Source organism: Gallinula chloropus, assembly GCF_964237585.1.
Source record: "Gallinula chloropus genome assembly, chromosome: 7".
NCBI lineage: Eukaryota > Metazoa > Chordata > Aves > Gruiformes > Rallidae > Gallinula > Gallinula chloropus.
Window position 1 is genome coordinate 22,096,762 of NC_140092.1, and position 20,940 is coordinate 22,117,701.

The window sequence follows — 20,940 nt, forward strand, 5'->3', positions numbered from 1 at the left end:
TGGGGCTTAGGTTTGCACAGCAGCTACAGAAGAGGCAGTGATGCCTTGGCATACAAGGGGACTCAACTCATCTCCTCAGTGCCCCTGGAACTGCATCGCTTGCTCCCGTGTTGAGACCTCCATTAAGGCTGGGCAAACAAAGTGCTGTGCTGGGGTATAACCACAATTCTGCTGTCTTAGGAAATGGGAACAGAGGAGAATCTGGAGGTATCACTGACCACTGATAAATTAATCGATATCAGCAGCGGGGAAAGGGGTAACTTCTTCTCTGGATCTCCTCTAGCAAATCCCCCTACACAGCACCTTGTTCCTGCCCTTCCTCTTCGTGTAACTTGAGTAACAGAGCTCAAAACCAACAGAGAAGATGACTACCAAACAACCCAGCACAGAGCTTCATGCTCTTGTACTTGAATCCCATGCTTCACAGCAACACACACACTCTGCAGAGCTCCTCAGGTCAAGCTGCAGCAGTTCAATGGCATGTGTCCAAAACATGAACTGTGCTCCCAAGGCCATGCCATGGCTGCAGCATCCCTAACTGGTGCCCGAGCATTCCTAACCGGTGCCCCAGCATCCCTGCATACCCATTCATCACAGTGCAGCCAGATGAGGCTGAAGGCAGAAGTTACCCAAGGGTAACTGGCTCTAGCAAGAGACGCTGGCCAAGCAAAGCCACAGTAGAAAAAAGGGAAGGGCAAAGAAAACCCCATCTGCTGATCGTGGTTTTGTGTGGTTCCCAGCAGCCAGCTCAGGATTCCTGTCTAATTACCAGCACCATTATCTGATGAAACCTGCCAACTGGGTCTGAACTTGCCAAAGCTCAACTTGACTCAACATTCCCCAAAAAGCCCCTCTCTGTATCCTGAAAAATACCACCAAGGGCCCTGGGGAGTCATTTCTCCCTCTCTCCTTGGCTCAGAGAGTGCTCTTCCTGCTGCCCCGTGCCACAGCCCCGGCCCTGCACCAGGACACACTGGTTCCCCTTGCCTGGAAGGCGCTTCTCGCCACCAGGAAACAAGTAAATCACCCAAGTTTATCTGTTCTGTGAGACCTTTGTAATCTGGAAGTAATCAGGATATTCCACGTCCCATTTGCATCCGGTCAGAGGAAAAGGAGACGCATTCCCAGGCCAGGTCAAGCCATGGGTCAAACCACCACTAAGAACTGGGTTAAGTCTTACCACGGGTGATACCACACCAGAGTTAAAAGACAGCTAGCAGAGAAATAGTTATTCCCTAGCTCTTCTCTTCCTGGCTGAAGTCACAGCAATGGTGTATTACCAACACTTTCCATTTAAAACTCTCTGATTGTGCAGCTCCAAAGGTTCTCTGATAATTCCTCAGAGAAATGGACTTAATTAAATGAGCTCAGTCTTGCCCATTCCCAGGGAGAATCCCACTTAACAGAGAGCTCACAGAGAACAGCTCAGGAGCTGGCTCCTCTCTCCTGGTACCGGGTGCTGCTGCTGTAGGACACCCACGCATTCCAAGGAATCCCTTCAGCAGGAAAACCTTCCACGTGGCTTCCTGCAACTGGGTTTTCTTCAGTTTTACACCAGTTACCGAGGGGTTGGGCACAAACCCACATGTGGCACTAGTAGGATGTACACGGACATCTAAACACTTGTGCTATAACTGTCATTCCCAGCTGACCAGCATCCCACCCCAGGCAAGGGGCAGGTTACTCTGCACTGCCAGGACCATGGATGGGAGATGCACCTGCACCCCCCTCCCAGCACTTGCCCCACGCTTTTCCATAGCTGCCAACCCAACCTACTTTACCACATGCCTCCGGGATCCGATTCTAAATCTGGCATCCTAATTAGGCCATTAACCTTAGGACAATTCCCACCTAAAACACTGGGAATTCTGAGTGGTGGCTGCTCATCTCTCTCCGTAGCGCAGGGACCGAGTTAAAACTCTAAACTCATCTTCATTATTAGAGGCAGAGGAAGCTGAGCTGCCGGGCTGCACATCCAAAGTGGGTCAAAGTAGGAACAGCGATCCCCACGCTCCCCAGTGTTGAGATTCCACCCACAGGCAGACATTTCACCTCCTACATCCCCAGGATGCTCCGTGGGGTTTTTCTTTGCTGCTCCAGTGCCAGAGACCACAGTCTGGGGATAAATCCTGTGCTCACCACACAGCCGAGACAGCGCTTGGCACACCTTGCTGCAGTACTCCCAGACCTCTACTCACAGGGAGGGGGGAAAGTGGTTTTGCTAATAACCAGGACGGCCAGCTAGCCACAGAAGGGAGCAACCAAGGGCGGAAAAGAAGAACTCTCAAGCTTTTGAGTCAGCAAAAAGCTTTTTCCAGAGACTCCAAATGCTGAGCTAGAAGAGGAAATGCCTTTTGTTCAAAGGCAATTAAAATTAAATGTGACGTGACCGAGCGCTGAGACATCCGAACTCCTCCACTGACTCATGTTACCCTTCTTCCATAACCCATGAGGGCTGTGGAAATGCTATTCCAGCCGCCAGCGTTCCCTTTCCGACGCTGAAATTTCAGAGCTGACCCATTGTGCTGATTCAAAGCTTACAGCAGCAGGCAGAGAAGAATCCTGGACCCAGGAAAAAAAAATAAAGCACTTAAATTGTCTTTGATTTTCTTTCCTTTCCCCCCCTCAGTCCAGCTCGAAGCTGCTGCCCCGGCTGCACGATGCAGAAGCTGAAAGGAAGCACTTGAGAATGAACTTTCTTTCATTGCATGCCAAAATGTACCCAGCTGGAGAATGCTTTTGGAGAGGGCTGGTCCTTTTCTCCCCTGAAACAGAGGGACCTGAAGAATTAACACTGCCAGCTTGCAGCAGATGGCTTCACACCGCCCAACGACTGGGGCCAACAGAGGTTCAATGGTCCTCAAGTTGGTTTGTTTTTTCCCCTCCATCCCCCCCAATCTGGAAGAGTTATTATTAGTTTTTTTAGGCGTGAGGCTATATGAAATGTGATGAACAAAACCTGTTCCTGCGGTTGTCCGCAGCAGGATTCCAAATACCTCCACATCTCATGGAATCAGAGCTGTAGGGGTTGGAAGGGCCCTCCAGAGCCCATGGGGTCCAACCCCTTGCCAAAGCAGGGTCCCTAGGACAAGTCAGGGCTGAAATCTCTCCAGACAAGGAGACTCCACAACCCCTGGGCTGCCTGTCCCAGGGCTACTCCACCCACTCAGGGAAGAAGCTTTCCAAAGCATGGCCTCAACTGAGATCAGTGCAGCCAGTGGAAAAGGAGGCTTTTCTGAAAGTTTAAATCATTTCTATGTTGAAACCAACCCATGTTTGAAGATATTACTTGTTTTTCTGCTTTTAAAGATGATGTGAACCTCACGTGGTGTTACATGGCTGCTGGCAGCAGGGCTCTCCTGATCCCAGCCCTCTGCGCTGCAGCCAGAGGACCCACTTTGAGACCAAATTCCTTTTTCCATGATGGCAGCTCCTCCAACAATGCCCGTGACCTGAGACCTTGCTGAGAGAAAGCACTGGCAGCATCTGTTCCTTCCCCAAGGTTTTCAAAGCCACAGCCACGAGATGCAGATGGATTGCTCCGTGCAGGAACCACACCTGCCTCAGCACAATGATAACTCATATTTCATTTAGGAAGAGCAAACCTCTTCAGCAGGGATGATGCTGGGCACCACACAAGGAGACAATGCATGGGAACTCCTGACAACACCCCATCCAAGCTGCCACAGCATCAGGCTGCACAATAAGTCACATCCTGCTGCAATGGGATGACAGGTGAGCTGCCGACAGCTCCCAGAGCATCCCCCCCTCTCTCAAGGAATGCATCTGACTGTGGCTTGCAGGGTGGGAGAGCTCAGTTATCCTGGCAGAAGGATGAAGCTAAGGCATCACTGCATCTGCACCTTCTGACTGGGATCCTGAGCTGGGACACAATCAGGTTGCTGGATGTCACACACCCAGCTCTGCAGGGGAAGTGCTGGAGAAAACAGCAATTACCCACTGCTGCAGGAATAAAGGGGATGGCTTTTCCATCGAATGGCTGTCCCATGTTATGGGAGATTCCTGTCCCCCAGGAGCCACAGAGGAGCACAGAGCATTCCCAGTCCTGTCACACAGGAAGGAGATGCTGCACTGCCGACCAGACAACCCAAGAAGGGGCTTCACTGTCACCATTTCCTGCAGTCAGCAGATTCCAGAAGTGAAGCAGCAGCTTTGGTCCCTCTCCCTCAGCATCCCTGACCTCTTCAGAGCCACCACTCGCTCTGGATTCAGCTGCCTTTAGGTGGCAGAAACACCCAGAGAAACAAGAAAAGGGTCCACACCCCACCAGGGATGGAGCTGTGCAGTCCGACCCAGTGCCAGGTTCTGTGCTTGAACAAGCAAAGCCAGGGGCTGCAGGGACAGAGGGCAACACCTCTCAAGCATCCTCATTCCTTCATTTCTCACTTGTCCCAGGAACGCAGATGACTCGAGAGCTTCTTGCACGGAACTGGGGGTGAAGATGTTTTTCCCAGGTTGAGGGGCAGCTCAGCACAGCTGATTTGCAGGACAAACATCTGAATTTTCTTTTGAAAGAAGAAAACTCGAGGGTTTCCTCTGGAGGAATCGCTGAGCAGCAATGAGCTCTGCTGGGTGGGAGGAATCACAGAATCACAGGGGTTGGAAGGGACCTCCAGAGCCCATGGAGTCCAACCCCCTGCCAAAGCAGGGTCCCTGGGACAGGGTGCACAGGTCGGCATCCAGATGGGGCTGGAATCTCTCCAGAGAAGGAGAGGACACACAGCATCACCCGTGTGCTGGCGCCTCCAGACTCGCAGTTTCGGGAGGGATGATGTCTCCCAGGCATCTGCAGCACATCGTTCATTAACGCAGTTCATTAGCCCTGAGCTCCTCCCTATCTCTGCCACACATCCCACGCTGATGCTTTAAAAAAAAAAAAAAATCAGATCCTACACAGTTTAATGTGTCCTAAGTGACTCTCCAGGCTGCAAGGAGAGACCAGCTCCTGAGAGCAGCCAGCCCAGGGCCAAGCCAGAACAAACCCTGGTGCAAGGGGATGCTGACCAGGGACTTACAAGTAGCCCGCCCATCGGGATGCGATCCTAACGCGGGGGGTTTTATGTCCTCACTGAGGCTCTGAGCTGAGGAACCCGTAACTCCCAATCAGAATTTACATGGGATCAAACGTTACTTTAAATATCAACAGCTGCAAAACCCAAAGCGCAGGACAAACCCTGAGGGCCGCAAGGGTCATCTGGCTATTCCTGCTTTCAAGACACCCTCTACTCCCAGGGACACGAGTCACCCTCCACCTCCCTCTCGTGCACCTCCAGCATTCCCGATGGCATCGATGCTGGGACTGGGAGAGGAAGGGAAAAGTTAAAGGGGGGAAAAAGAGCAAAGAGTTATTTTCCAGAGGAAGGAATTTTGTCTGATGTACTGTGTAATTTAAAGGACGCATTCCTGTACAGCTTATGGTTTCCGAAATTCAAGCAGAACCCATTTCTTATGGAAACAGCTAGAAATAAGACACAGGCTCAGCATACCGCTGGAAAGAAAGGCTGCCTGCCAGTTTAAATGTACCTCGCTGTCCCACTTCCCATGATCATGGTGAAAATCAAGCTAAGCACAGGAGAACACAGTGCCAGAACTGAAACTGTGACAAGAACTCCAAAATTTACAGAAATACTTGGAATTCTTTCCCAAACAAACCCCTCAGATCAAAACCTTTACCGAAACCTCAGAACTGGAGGTCTACTGGCAACTGGGAACAGAATTTCCCCGGGGTCAGATCCCACTGCTGCCATCCCCCTCACTGGAAAGCTCTGGATCACCCTCCAGAGTGCAGGCACCCACACTCAGCACCAAAGGGCTCTGTCCCCCGTTGCACAAGCTCAGGGGTGAGTGAGGTGCCAAACCTTCCCACCAACACCACAGGAGAGGCAGCACCAGCTTCCGGCTGCAACTTTGCACAACCTCTTCCATCCCTTACTAAGTTACCACGCACTAAGTTACCCATTACAGCAAACACAGATCTTTGGGCACTTAAATACACAAAGCTTCTTGGGAAAGGGTCAGGGCTGGTTTGGGCCCAAGGTGAAGCATCCTGGGGGCATCAACAAGCTCCTCCCACCCTCGTTCATCGCACACGCCAGCCTTGCTGCAGCGCAAGCGTACCACCGTATGCCGTGCCACTGACCGAATCCCAAGAGGCCTTAGCATCCAGCCAGTTTATGTCTGACTAAAACATGTGAGCACTTCCACACAGAAGGAGGATGTGGGAAGGCCCCCTTGCCTGAGCTTGAGGGAGTAAGGCATTAACTCAGAAACATGCATCCAAGAACAACACAGCCAGCCCAGGGCAGATTTGCCATGCACACGGTGATCTTTAACTTTTCTTGGATTAAAGGAGGGAAGCACAGCCCGGAGCAGGATGCACAGCCATGTAACAAGAGGGCATGCAAATTCTAGTCATGCCACACCACAGCAAGGGGCACAGGGGGAACGCTTGCCAGCACACGGATCATTATCCCTGAAAATCAGCCAGTTCACTGAGCTTACTCCTTGTATTCCCACTCCAACAGCAGTTCAAAGGACTTACCTATTTGGATCTGCCGTTCTTTACCAGCCTGTGGAGGAGAACAGAAACACATGCACAAAGTTGTTAGTGTGATTACTATTCAAGGCATGACAGCCGAGCGCTTGGAGGAGGCTGAGACATCCCTGGGGCTGTAATGCACCAGGTTTTACGACTGGACTTCCAGGGATGGCACCTTTCCCGAGCAGAACACAAGGCTCTTCCCAACAACCGAGTCCGCAGCGAGCTCAACACAAACAGAGCTGCTAAGAAATCCTCAATGGCTTGTTCTGTGCAGGGTGACGTGGTGCCAAGGAATAAGTTCCATGGCCAAAGGGAGGCCATAAGGTTTGCAGAAGGGCTGAGCAGGGGGTCAGGGTGGGTGGGAGGTATGGCGTGCCGAGGGAGCGGGCTGGGCATCCTGGGAATAGGGACACCGGGCATCCCGGGGACAAGCGGGGCCGGCCCGAGGCAGCACCAGCTCAGCGGCACCGGGACAGACCGCTCCGGCTGCCGCGGTGTCGGGCTCCGCGCCCGGAAAAGGCTGCTCGGAGTGCGGGACCGGGGCTAAGGGCTGCGCTCCCGAGCAGCTGTCAAAGCCCATCCGCAGCCCCGCAGGCTGCCCTCCGGCCGAGCGCCCGGGGAGAGCTAGGGGGGCGGGGGGCACAGCTCCGGCTGCTTCCCGGGGCAGGGCAGAGGGACCCCGGAGCAGGGCAGGGTGATGCCGGGGCAGAGGGACCCCGGGACCAGAGGGATCCCGGAGTCAGGCAGGGGCACTCCAGGGGCAGGGGGAGCCCGGAGGGGCAGGGCAAGGGAACCCCGCGAGCAGAGGGACCCCGGGGGGAGCGCAGGGGAACCCCGGGGCAGAGGGATCCTGGGGCAGGAGGACCCCGGGCTGCCTCCCCACAGGAAGCAGGGCAGGGGGCAGGAGGGGAACGGGCTTCCGGCCCCAGGGGCAGAGACCACCCCGCCGGTGCTCACCTGCCGGCTGGCCGCAGCGCGGACCCCCAGGAGCGCGGCTGCCGCTACCCAGAGGGGCAGGAGCACCATCCCGAGCCGGCCGCCCGGCCACCGCCGCCCGGCCACACCGCACGCTCCCGGCCCCGGCCGCGCTCCGCCCGCCTCCGCGCCTTCGGCTCCTGCCTCCGCCGGCGGCTGCTCCCCTCCACCCCCGGGGCCGTCCCCCGCTAGCTCCGGCGCCCCGGGGCCGGCGGCAGCCGGGCGGGCTGGGCGCGGGCGGCGGCGGGGCGGTGACTCGCCGCCTCCTGTTGCTCGCTGCGCCCTGCCTGCGCCGCGCATCGCGACCTGCGCCGCTAATAAAGCCGCACCGGCCCCCGGCCGCGGCTCCGCCTTCGGCTCGGCCCGGCACGGCGACGTCAGGGGCCGCCACCCCCGGCACGGCCCGGCCCGGCCCCAGGCTGCTGCTGCCGGAGGAGGGGGCTGGCCCGGGAAGGGGCGGGGGGCTGGCCGACCCATGGTGGGGGAACTGGACCCACCGGGGGAGGGGACTGACCCAGGGGCTGGGGGGGGGGGGGGGGGGGGTGTGGGGGTGGGTGGAGGCGGGGAGAGAGGGGGCTGACCCACGGGATGGGAGGGTCTGACCCATAGGGAAGGGGGGTGGAGCTAGACCCAGCAGGGGTGTGATGACCCAATGGAGGGGGCTGACTCACAGGGATGGGGGGGACTAATCCATGGGGGAGAGAGCTGACCCCTGGGCGGGCGGAGCACCGGGGCATGCAGGGAAGCCTCCCGCCTTCACTGCAAGGTGCAGTCATATCACCTACCCCCCGGCTGGATGCTCGGGGCTCAGTCCCAATCCCCAAAAGCCACATGCTGGCTGCAAACAAAACCCCAGGCGTTCCTCCCACCAGCCATCAGCACAGGGACACCCACTTTGGACCCCAACAGTGACCCAGAGAGGAGCTCCCCAGCCTGTACCAGCACCCCGAAGTGTCCATGTTGCCTACCAGGCCAAGGCACCACAGCAAAAGCACCAGAGCCCCCCAGGCTCCCACCGTACCAGAGACGGGTCATGAAGCCACTTCTCTCCCCCCAGTTGGGAGCTCGGCACACAACCACGCCCCTGCTGCCAAAGCCTGGGCAGAAACCAAAACCCACCCAGGTGGGGCCTTCCATGGGCAAACCCTCCAAGAACACGCCCTGTGCCTCCTCGGCCCCTTCCCTATGCCTGGAAGATGTTGCACGGTTGGGCTGTGGAGCCACAGTGGGTGACAGACACCACCAGGGATGTCCCCAGGGGGCTAACAGGCAGCTGGGCAGATACTGTTTAGGAGCGTGACACAAATCACTCCTCCATCCTGGCATGTGGACAGCATTCGGAGGGAGGACCAAATGCTGGCAGAGTCAGAATTACCCCTTACTCTGGGTCCCCATTTAAAAGGATGCTGTCCTGGTGTAGGGCTCACATGGGGTGACACCACCAACCCAAGCAAGCTCCCACTCACCTGTGTCTAGCACAAGCAAGTGGATCAGTGCTACTCCAAGGTTTCTAGAAGAGATTATAAGAACCAAGCTGAACTGCCTGCCAGGGATGGTTCAGCCACAACCAGCACCACATGCTGCTCGCTCAGTCCCTCCTGGAGGAGAAGGAGCCTCCATGGGTTGGGATAAGAACAGTTACTGACAAAAGCACCATGAACATAGAACAATAACAGCCAATTACACTCCCACCTAGTGATAACACAGAGTACCTTACTGACCTCATGACTACAGAGTGCTGCACAATACAAAGACCAACTGACCAGATACACCAGCAACACTAAGACTATGCTAGAGGCCCCCTACCTCTCCCCAACAGCCCCTTTTATGGGGAAGTGATGTCAGGTGGGGTGGAAAACAGCTCAGGCTAACTCAGCTCCCCTAGGATAACTCAGTTCACCTGGGATAACTCAGCTCACCTGTGCCAGCTGCTTGGGGAGGTGACCTCTGCCAGAAACCTTCATGTCTATGTGAAAGAGGAAATACTGGCTCTATGAAACCCTAATCACAGAGTCATAGGGGTGGGAAGGGCCCTCCAGAGCCCATTGAGTCCAACCCCCTGCCAAAGCAGGGTCCCTAGGTCCCTAGACTCCACACCCCCTGGGCAGCCTGGCCCAGGGCTCCCTCACCGGGAAGAAGTTCTTCCCCACATTGGGGCAGAACTTCCTGGGCTCCAACTTGAGGCCATCGCCCCTTGTCCTGTCTCTGAGGTGCCTCATAGCAACGTTTAAGAGAATGAGCCCCCCAGCCTTGGTTTCCAGCAGAACCTTGGCTCTAAGCCACGCAGCAGCCACGCTGTTCCCGAGACTGTGGGTCCTGAGCGGCGTTACATCCCCTCACACAGCAAACCAAACAAACCTTTTCCTGAAGGTGGGAACACCTGGGTACGTGACTGTTGCTACAAGGCGTGCAGCAGCCTGTCCCACTCAGCACACCACGAGGGCCACTCCTTGGGAAGGCCAGAGCCAGCGGGGATGAGGTCCCATGAGACGCTGGCTCTGGAGTTGCCGTTAGCTGTAAGGTGAGGACAGGAAGTCTGCAAAGCCACAGAGCTGGAGCTGTTCAAACACAGGACACCAGCCTCAGCTTCCTTGGGTCAGCACGTTAACTAAGAGAGCGAGTGGCAGTACATGATAAGGCAGCGCTGCTCCAGAAACTGGTACCAGCCCCTTGAGGGACAGCTGCTCCACGCTCTGCTTCCCTCCCTGACATCCAGTACATGACCACAGACCTTACTTATTGCACCCCATTCGGATGTGGGAAGGAGCCACCTTCACAGCATCACAGAGTCACCAGGTTGGAAAAGCCCTTTAAGCCCATGGAGTCCAACCGTCCCTGTCCTGTGCTGACCCAGATCTCTCAGCATCTCATCTCCCCAGCTGTTAAACACACCCAGGGCTGGGGACTCAGCCCCCTCCCTGGCCAGCCTGTGCCACAGCCCCACAACTCTGCCAGGCAAGAACTTTTCCCTCCCAGCTGAGCTGACCCTGCCCTGGGGCAGCTTGAGCCCATTCCCCCTCGTCCCATCTCCTGTCCCCTGGCTGAAGAGACCATCGCCCACCTCTCTGCACCCTCCTGGCAGGGCAGTGGAGGTGGGGAGAAGGTCTCCCCTCAGCCTCCTCTTCTCCAGGCTCAACACCCCCAGCTCCCTCAGCCGCTCCTCAGAGGATTTGCCCTCCAGCCCCTTCCCCAGCCTGGTTGCCCTTCTCTGGACACGCTCCAGCACCTCCAGGTCCTTCTTGGAGTGAGGGGCCCAGAACTGGGCCCAGCACTCGAGGTGCAGCCTCCCCAGTGCCCAGTCCAGGGGCACAATCCCTGCCCTGGACCTTCTGGCCATGCTGGGTCTGACATAACCGATTCAATGATAGATTCTGATTCAGTTCCACAGTGCTATTTCCTGCTCTTTAGGAGCCAAGTTTTTCTCCCCCATTGTAATTTACTGAGTTTCAGATCTACTCCACGTCCCTTCCCAGCCTGCGATCCATCTGATGCCCAGCTTGGCAAGCATGAACCTTGTCCTTCCCGAATCGGCCGTATCCCAGTGAGCGGGGAGGAAGGTGTGGGCTAGGTGAGATGGCAGGGACACCCATGGGAGAAACTGAAGACTATCCTGCCAGCATCCTGCAGATGCTGCCCTGTTCTCAAGGGCAGCGCTGCAGCAGCGGGACACGGAGCACGGATTCAGGAGAGCGCAATGCAGGCTGGCGTGGGACGAGGCATAAGGCTCTCTGGATAAGGTAGGCACAGAGTAATCCACCTCCTTTGCCACCCCACAGACTGAAGAGCATGGCTGTGATTCAATGCTTGGGCTTATTTTGGCTTTTTCCTTCTTTTCCACCCCCCATCCCACCCTTTTTAATCTTTACCTTTAAAACCACATATTGTTATTTACTCCAGGCACTGGCTCTGCTGATATCTGGCCTTGGTACCCAAGCCTGACGTCCTCTAAGGACAGACAGATGGATCTCCTCCACGAAGCGAGCTCTGAGCTAAAGGTAACCCAGGGGCAGGATGCTCGGCGGGGCAAGGACACTGCAGAGCCAGGTCCTGTTCCCCTGAAACCAGAGTACACCTACCTGATGCGCTCAAGTTTCAGCCTCCCAACCCCCAGCTGAATGAAAAGGAGAATTTCTTGGGTTTTTTTTCCTCTGCGTCATTAGAGATGCGTGATCATTAGACCTGAGGCAATCTGAACCCGTTCCTTGGCACGGGGTACAGCTGCAAAGGGCACCCACACCTCCTAAAACTCACCCTGCCCCCATCTTGTAACACCAAGGCCAGTTTGCAGAGCAGAGCTCCACTGTAGCAGCCACCACGGGCACACACCAGAAGGCGGTGACATGCAAAGACCCTCCCTATGTCTGAGGTGACACTTCTGCCAAAGCACCCAGAGCCTGGACATGGGAGAGCCCAACGTTGGGGGTGACTGGGGACCCAATGCTGTGGCCAAGCATCTCTTCCATGGCATCGCAGGGCACCAGAGTGACACCAGTGGCCCCAGACCTTGTCGCTGCCCTCACGCAGGCATCACGCATCGCTGTGACAACCTGAAAGACCAGCTCCCCTCTCACACCAGCTCAAGGCTGCCAAAGCCTTTGCTTTGCCGAGATGCCACGTTTTAACACTTCAAGCCTCATTTACCACCCAATGCCTCCTGTAGTAATGCCTCATCCCATTTTTGGGATGTTACCTTTCCGGTGCGCGTCCGGCAGCGGTGTAAGACAGGGACTGCAGCACCCAGGTGTCGGACAAGAGCTGCCAAGGCAGCATGTGAAACACAAGCACTCTATAAATGGAAACGGCTGTAGCTTCTCCTTCAACGTGCCTTAAAACTGGGACTATTAAACCACACAACCATGTTTAATTGTTTTAAAGATGCTATTAATCTAGCAGGTCATTAAATGAAGAAATATAGCAGAGGCATTATTTTTAACGAAGCAGCATAAGATTTATGGTCAAGATTTGACCATGGGACATAGGGGACTGGAGAGAAAAATGAGAGACATGGAAATTACAGCTGTAAAATGGGTTCTGAAAAATAAGAAGTGATGGGAAGAGGCTTGTGACAGCCTCACATCACGGATCCATCCCATAAAACCGCTCCTATTCTAAGCTGGTTAATTGCAAAACGATGCCAGCTCAAACGTCATTAAAACCACCCTGACTCCTCAGAAGGAATGAACACACAAATACCCATAAACCATCCTAAAAATAAGCTCCATTATAAGCAAACTGTAACTGGCATGCGGTGCTGGGACAGAAATCAACTGTCGCCGTGTTTCTGGAGGTTCCTGAATGGCCACAGCTTGAGCCCATTCCTCCTCGTCCCATTTCCTGTCCCCTGGCTGAAGAGACCATCACCCACCTCTCTGCACTCTCCTGGCAGGGCAGTGGAGGTGGGGAGAAGGTCTCCCCTCAGCCTCCTCTTCTCCAGGCTCAACACCCCCAGCTCCCTCAGCCGCTCCTCGTCTGGCATCCTGAAAACCCCAGCCACGAGCTCCCACCTCTTACACCCTGTACACACATCGTTCCAAGTACTGCCAAAACAAGCACTGCCTCCCGGCTTTGAATTTGCTGGGATGCCTCCAAATCACTTCCATTTCCAGCAGAACTAAACCTGGTGCTTTGTCTCTGCAAAGCAGCTTAAGTGAAAAGCCCGATGCCACTTGCTGCTCTCCTGTGGGGTCATGGCCCTTAAATATTTACACCAAAACAAGGCTAACATGAGATGAGAGCGCAGCACCGCTGAGCAGACAGAGCCTTGCCTCTCTGGACTCCACTTCTCCACTCTCACGGTGAGGCTCCAGCCACACAGCCATGAGGGATGGCTCCAAACCCTCCTGAAAATCCAGAAGCTTAGATGAAAACGAGAGGTGAGCTTCTGACCTTCCCTAGGGTCGCCTCACCACGTCACAGCTGGGTTATCTCCAGAGCAGCGTGTGGGAGCTTTCACTGCAGCTGCCCCCAGAGGACTCTGCCTGGGGATTAATGGGTGACTCGGGCTTCCTGCCTGTACCATCCTTCCCAAGTCAGAACACAGAGGATTTCTTTGGGAGCACTCTGAATCAACAGGCAGGAGTAAGCTAACCTCCTGACCCATACAAACCCTGGGGGGAAATCCATTCAGCAGAGCTGCTGGCTGCTGCTACTGAGACAAGCAGAAGGAGGGTTCTGCAAGAGGAAACACTAACTTGGGTACTTCTTAAGAGGGGAAGCTACCACAGACTAAAGAGACTAAATGGAACAAGGACCGAGCAGTACTGAGGTGTGTCATAAGCAAGGACTGGATGGGTTTAAAGCCCAGGACTTCGCTGTTCCTACAGCATTTCAACCAAGGAAATGGGGAAGCAGCTTTTTAGAAGATCAACCTCTTCCTTCATCACTGCCCTTCTGCTTTCATACCTCCATCAAACACAACTTCTGTCACCCTGGGGGCTTGGGGCAGGTACGAGGCTCATGGAGAGCGAGATCTGCTGCAGGCTCCTAGGCAGAGCAGAGCTCTCTGCAAAGCTGTCTCTTCTTACCCTCCTTCACGCCTGCTGAGAGGCCTCATGGAAAAGAAACACAAAATCCCATCCCCTGACAAGGGGACAGCGATACGATTCAACACACAGACACAGAGATGTCAGGTAAACCTTCAGCAACACAAGAACAGACGAGCACATCAGGCCACACGTCCGGACAACCAGTCCCTCACCTCTGCCAGCAGCCACCAGCCAGGGACGACTGAAAACCAGGGTGAGCACCTATGGAGAATGCCCTCCCAGCTGCCAGGCAGCAGGAAAACAGGCAGTGACCTGGGAAGAGCCTTTGCTCTGTGCTGCAGCATCTCCAAAGCCCAGGCGCAGGAAGCCCCGCTCCCTGGAGTGTGTCATGCTCAGACGATGGCAGTGCCGGCCCGTAGCTCAGGGTGAAGCATGCTGCCAGGCTCAGAAGCCAAAATCTCGGCTCAGCTTGTAGGCAGCTTTTAGCCAAAGCAGAAGCAGCAGCAGGTGCCAATCCCGTGCACTGAAGAGGAGGGAGGAAGGAAAGGGAGTGAGCTGGCAGACAGGGCCGGGTACGAGCGCACCTCATCCCCTTTGTAGCCTCTGCTGGAGGATCTCCAGGAGATCCCTGGCTTTTTTTATCCCAGGGAGCCCAGCACTGGACACAACACTCAAACACAAAACTCTCACTAAAAGCCACACTTGAGCACACTTTCACTGCCTATCCTAACAAAGGCTGGGTTCCTCCCTTGCTGTGCACACTGCCTCTCTGTTCCTGCTTTAACTGTGGATTGCTGCTTGGAGCTGGGCAGAGGTTCACTCTGAGGAACACAGCCCAAGATGAGGACTCTGCGTTTTACATGGATGTTTTGGCTTGGAAAGCAAAGCGTCAGCAAACAAGGTGAGTTGGATAAAGGAGAAACACAGGGCTACAGGGATGAGGCTGCAGTAGGAAGGAGCAGCACAGCCAAAACCAGCCAAAGCAGAGAGTCGATGGGGAACCTCTTTGGGTAGTCTGATGCTGTGCTCTGGTCCCAGAGCCAGCGAATCAACCCGAGGGCTGGGAACGCATTGTCCAAACTCTGACCCCAGCCTATTATAATGATTTGAACAATATAAGCTGGAAAGAGATTGGATCTAAAATGGTTGGGCATGAGGTAGAGAGATTTATAGTTCATCAAGTATGTACTCCATCACAAACAGACTTGTCTTTCCCAAAGGCGCCACCATTGCCAGCCTCGGAGAGCTCTGTCACTGAAGATGATGGTATTTCAGCTACATGGCAGCAGCGAAACACAGCAACCATGGGACACTGTGATGTTCATCTGCACCTTTGCTCCTTCTCAGGTTTCCATACATCATTTGATTCAGTCCCTTCAAGAGACACCAGCTGTTAGGATGGCATCCCCAGTGCCAAGTATACTTGAAGGATCCTCTCTGTTAACTTGTTACTCTACCCTCCAGGAGAAGATTTCCCTCCAAGAGCTGGATGGCTCCAAAAGTTTCCCTTGGAATTCTTGAAGAAGGAAGCTTGGAAGATGTCAAGGTTTCTGGAGGCTCCTCCTGCAGCCAGAGGAATACAAGGTGTTGGGAGTTGCAGCTCCCTGTGATTTGGAGTCTTGCTACAACTGCTCCTGAAAGCTCGTTCCCAGTTAAGACAAAGCATATGGAAACTCCCTGAAAAGCAGCGAGCAGCTTCCTCTGCACGTGTCTGGTGGCATTAGAGGACCACTCTGCAGGTCCCACAGCAGGGAAGAGAAGGTAAATGGACAAAAAAGCCCAAACATGCCAAGAATAGAACATTTCCCAGCAACTTTTCATCTCATCTGGGTCAGAGCAAGGCTCCCTTACCCAGAGAGCTGTGAATAGTCATGGACATGTAACTATGGGTTTGTATGGTATGCAAATGCCATCTCTGGAGGCAGCAGCCTGAAGGTCGCTGTGCAGTAAGTAGCCTTCCTCACGTTCCACCAGCTCCTCAGCTCCCTCACTGCCACTGCTGGAGCTGGTTTCCATTGAGAAACCATTTGGAAGTGCACACCATGGTATAAGACTGCAGGGCAGAAATCCTCATGGCTGCCACAAAACCACACCCTTTCTGACCTGGCATTATGTAAACGGCCACAGAACCACCCCAAAACCTCCAATGCCTCTTGATACCTCTTCTCCAAAAGACCCTTTGGACCAATAAAATACCTGCCCTTAAGGTGTCTCCCTACACCTCTCCAGTCTCCCTATCCCTCTCCTCTCAGTCTCCCTACCGCCCTTCTGTCTCCCTACCCCTCCCCTGACAAGGCTGAAGATGGAGTGAGGAAAAAAGACAATGCTTCCAGCCTCCTCCTCAAATCTGAAAGAAAAACCCACAGTAATTCTTAAAAGTCCTTATATTACGTGATGTTATCCCCTTCCTTTTGCTCAAGCTGCCAAGAACAGATGCTGAGAGCTCCAGGAGGAAGCAAAAGCAGTCAGGATCCCTCAACATAAAGCAAAAAAGGAAGGAGAAACACAGACTCAGCAACAGTGAGATGTCAAACGTGCCCAGAGCGCCCTGGGCATCCCACCCGTATCGTTCTACCACCACATGCAGATCCTGTGGGAGACACAGCTAAGGAATGCCTATCCAAGCCAGAGTGAAAGAATGTGTTCCCTATTCCACAGCCTGGAGGGAAGAGCTGGTTTAAGTCGGAAAAGAAAGGAATAGAAAGTAAATCTGGTTAACCAGATTGGAAAGAGGGGTGGGTTCTTGTTTGTTTGTAGTTGGCATCGCTTCCCAACGAAGGAATCTGGAGAATATTAACATTGCTACCTGGCTCTGGGCTGAAAAAATTTCTGTCATTTCAGAGCCAAAAACGTCCCCCTGCCAAAACCTGTAAAAAGCTTCTAAAAAAGAAAAAAAAAAAAAAAAGAGAAAAAGAGAAGAAAAAAAAAAAAAGCCCCTTCCAAATGGAATTCACAGTTCGCATGGGTAGGTGATCATCAGCTCCAATTAGTCCCTGGCAGAGGAGCAAGAGGGATAGACTCAGTGCATCCAAAAATGTTTAGTCTAGACTAAACCACGCTGGAATTCTCCACAGACGAGACCTCAGCCCGCTGGATCCCCGACAGCCTCCTCGGCCGGCTGCTCCAGGCTCTGCTCCCACCTCTCCCTCCCCTACGGAGAGAGGCTGAGGGAGCTGGGCTGGTTCAGCCTGGAGAAGAGAAGGCTGTGGGGGGACCTCATTGCAGCCTTCCCATCCCTGAAGGGAGCAGAGGAACAGGAGGGGAATCAGCTTGTTCAAGGGCAGAGACTGGCAGCATAAGGGGGATGGAGTGAAGCTGGAGGAGGGAAGGGTTAGAGGAGATCTTAGGGGGAAGTTGTTTGCAGAGAGAGTGGTGAGGGGCTGGAAGGGGCTGCCCAGAGAGGGGGTGGGTGCCCTGTGTCTGGGGGTGTTCAAGGCCAGGTTGGCTGGGGCCCTGGGCAGCCTTGTGTAGCTCCAGGCCTGGAGGTTGTTGTCCCTGGCTGTGGCAGGGGGTTGGAGCTCTGTGCTCCTTGGGGTCACTCCCAACCCAGACCAGTCTGTGGTTGTGTGATTCTCTCCTTATCTCATCCTGCTGCCATTCCCCCCTCCCAGCTCCCAGGCACAGCACAGTAAGAAGCTCTTGATTTCCACAAGTGTTTTAAGCCTAGTTAAGGAACATAGGTAATTCTGCACCCTCTCTCCCCAGCATGGGTACAGTAAGCTTGTGAGCCAAGCCCCAAATACTGAAACCAGAAAAACATGTTCATGTGGGAGACAGCAGCCAGCGCTGACACACGTGCCAAGAAGAGAAGTCTGGAGCTGCTCTTCATAAAACTCTGTCAGCACAATTAATTCTGAAATACGCTCTGCAAAGGGAAACGGGGCCCATATGTCATGGCCCCTCCTTCATGTTTAATGCCCTACTGAGAGGGTCTGAGGATAAACCAGGATGTTCATCTTCAAACCGAGCTCTCCTGCATGGTGGGTTCCCTCCTTTCTCAAACTCCCTGCTGCAGAGAAGAGGGTGACAAACTCCTGGAGCTGTCCCTGCAGCGACACAGGTCTCCAGGACGTCGCTGTGGCTCTGCAGAGGATGAGCCCATGGCTCCACAGGACCAAGCAGGCTCCTTCCCTAGGCTGCAAAGGGGTGTGTGGAGTCTCCTTCTCTGGAGAGATTCCATCCCTGACCTGTCCTAGGGACCCTGCTTTGGCAGGGGGTTGGACCCCATGGGCTCTGGGAGGTCCCTTCCCACCCCTACAACTCTGACTCTGTGAAACTCCCTCCCTTAGTTACATCTGCTGGAACCACCAGTAGGAATTTCCAGGAGCACTGTGCACTTACAGCTGTGAACCTGGCCAGACCAGCACCATGCCCTTTGCTTACCTATTAGTTTCTTAACTTACCGGGTATCCCACATGGACAGGACATATTCAATATGCTCCGTCTTGCAGGCTACTGTCACACCTGGAACACGACTGTTCTGGGAAGTTCAGTACTGGTATGTGCATTCTGAACTTTTCCAATTGAGACTTTGATGGATTATAAAATCTCCTGGGAAAACAAGCCCCGAATCCCAGGTCGGAACCTGGAATGGCTGCACTGCTGTGCTTATGGGCTGCAGGTAACTGCTCGTGTTTGGAACAGGGCACTGAGTGGATACAGGAATCTCAGAATCCCAGAGTCACCAGGGTGGAAAAGCCCTTTAAGCCCATGGAGTCCAACCATCCCTGTCCTGTGCTGACCCAGATCTCTCAGTACCTCATCTCCCCGGCTGTTAAACACACCCAGGGCTGGGGACTCAGCCCCCTCCTTGGGCAGCCTGTGCCACACTTTTTCAGGGAAGAATTTTTCCCTCCCAGCTGAGCTGACCCTGCCCTGGGGCAGCTTGAGCCCATTCCCCCTCATCCCATCTCCTGTCCCCTGGCTGAAGAGACCATCGCCCACCTCTCTGCACCCTCCTGGCAGGGCAGTGGAGGTGGGGAGAAGGTCTCCCCTCAGCCTCCTCTTCTCCAGGCTCAACACCCCCAGCTCCCTCAGCTGCTCCTCAGAGGATTTGCCCTCCAGCCCCTTCCCCAGTCTGGTTGCCCTTCTCTGGACACGCTCCAGCACCTCCAGGTCCTTCTTGGAGTCAAGGGCCCAGAATTGGGCCCAGCACTTGAGGTGCAGCCTCCCCAGTGCCCAGTACAGGAACCATGGCTAAGCAAGCAGCCACCCATCACAGCCAGAACAGATGTTTAAAGGGATTCTCCTGGGATTTAAGAGTCTGTGCAGGAAAAAAAAATACAGCTTGAAGCAATCATGCAAAGGGCTGCAGCTCTAATTGAAAGATAACCATCGGCAAATTAAGTCAATTAGCTGAGCAAACGTTCCTAAGGAGCAATACCTGCAGTTCTCAGCCTTACAGCTCATCCACTTGCCCCGGCCAGAGCACCAGAGACCGGACCTGCTGCTCTCACACTTTTAGGGTAGGCTCTGCCGTGGTCCCCAACACCTACCTGGCCGAAGCCTCTCAAACACCAGTTACTAACAGACAGAGACAGACATTGCCAAGGGAAGATTCTCCAGGTCTCCTCTCCTTTGCCATTCCAGAAACAGGCACGGAGACACTCTCAAAATGTGTGTACACACTAGTGGTACATCTAAACCGGCATTAACATCTGCAGTAGGGTACTGAATTTGCATACAGAATCACAGAATGGTCTGGGTTGGGAGGGACCCCAAGGAGCACAGAGCTCCAACCCCCTGCCACAGCCAGGGACAACAACCTCCAGGCCTGGAGCTACACAAGGTTGCCCAGGGCCCCAGCCAACCTGGCCTTAAACACCCCCAGACATGGGGCACCCACCCCCTCTCTGGGCAGCCCCTTCCAGCCCCTCACCACTCTCTCTGCAAACAACTTCCCCCTAAGATCTCCTCTAACCCTTCCCTCCTTCAGCTTCACTCCATCCCCCTTATGCTGCCAGTCTCTGCCCTTGAACAAGCTGATTCCCCTCCTGTTCCTCTGCTCCCTTCAGGGATGGGAAGGCTGCAATGAGGTCCCCCCACAGCCTTCTCTTCTCCAGGCTGAACCAGCCCAGCTCCCTCAGCCTCTCTCCGTAGGGGAGCTGCTCCAGCTCTCTGAGTGTCTCTGACCCACATTCGTAAATGGGGTTTTCATCCCCATGTTCCTCCTGGGATAGTGTCACTGTGCTCATGGCCGTGCTTGGTCTCCTGATAATTCTGACCTGTGTGACCTGTCCTAGGGACCCTGTTTTGGCAGGGTGTGGGACCCTATGGGCTCTGGAGGTCCCTTCCAACCCCTATGAATCTGTGATTCTGTGACCATCCAGCAACCCTCTGGTTGCGACCATCCAGCCAATTCCTTACCCATCAAATCACTATCTAACACCACAAACTCCACCTCTGTACCTGCCCCTCAACAAAGGAGACTCATCTGCAGCCTGAGTGAGTCCCCACAAGTCCAATTTGTGAGTCCCCACAAGTGCTGCAAGGAAGACACGGACCCGAGTTCCTCATCTCCGAGCATCCAGACTTTCCCAGCCTGGAAATACAGAAAGCAGTTCTGCAAGATCACAGTTTTCAAATGAAAATTCCAGTCCTGGTTGCATTTCAGCCTGGCTGGAAAGCTCTCCAGCACGGGTTATTTTATAACTGCTTTAATAGTTTGAGTTTCAGCTGAAATCTGGAATTTTAAAAGCATATGCAGACTTTTCAAAGTTGGGCTCTGAAATCACACTGTGCCTGGATTTGGGTGTGATCTGAGCGGTGACAAAACCCACACACAACTCAACTATTTACCAGCACTGTTTCCCGTTGCCATCCCTTGGCTTCCAAGCCATGCTTCAGGACCCCAGCGTTTATCTCAGCCCTGAAAAGCTGCTTCTGCCAGAAACACACTGGACAAGCTGAAAATAAATC

At 54.3% G+C, this 20,940-nt stretch overlaps 1 protein-coding gene across 1 annotated transcript in view; it reads right to left on the reverse strand.

Annotated features, from left to right (window-relative positions):
* The window catches only part of ADAMTS3 (ADAM metallopeptidase with thrombospondin type 1 motif 3), a gene marked incomplete at its 5' end in the record, with an annotated part of 86,854 nt that extends 79,266 nt beyond the window's left edge, over window positions 1-7,588 (reverse strand). The window contains 2 exons of the mRNA XM_084266961.1: window positions 6,563-6,590; window positions 7,520-7,588. Of these exons, the coding sequence (XP_084123087.1) occupies window positions 6,563-6,590; window positions 7,520-7,588 (97 nt within the window). The remainder of the gene's footprint in view (window positions 1-6,562; window positions 6,591-7,519) is intronic.
* Window positions 7,589-20,940: the final 13,352 nt, after the last annotated feature.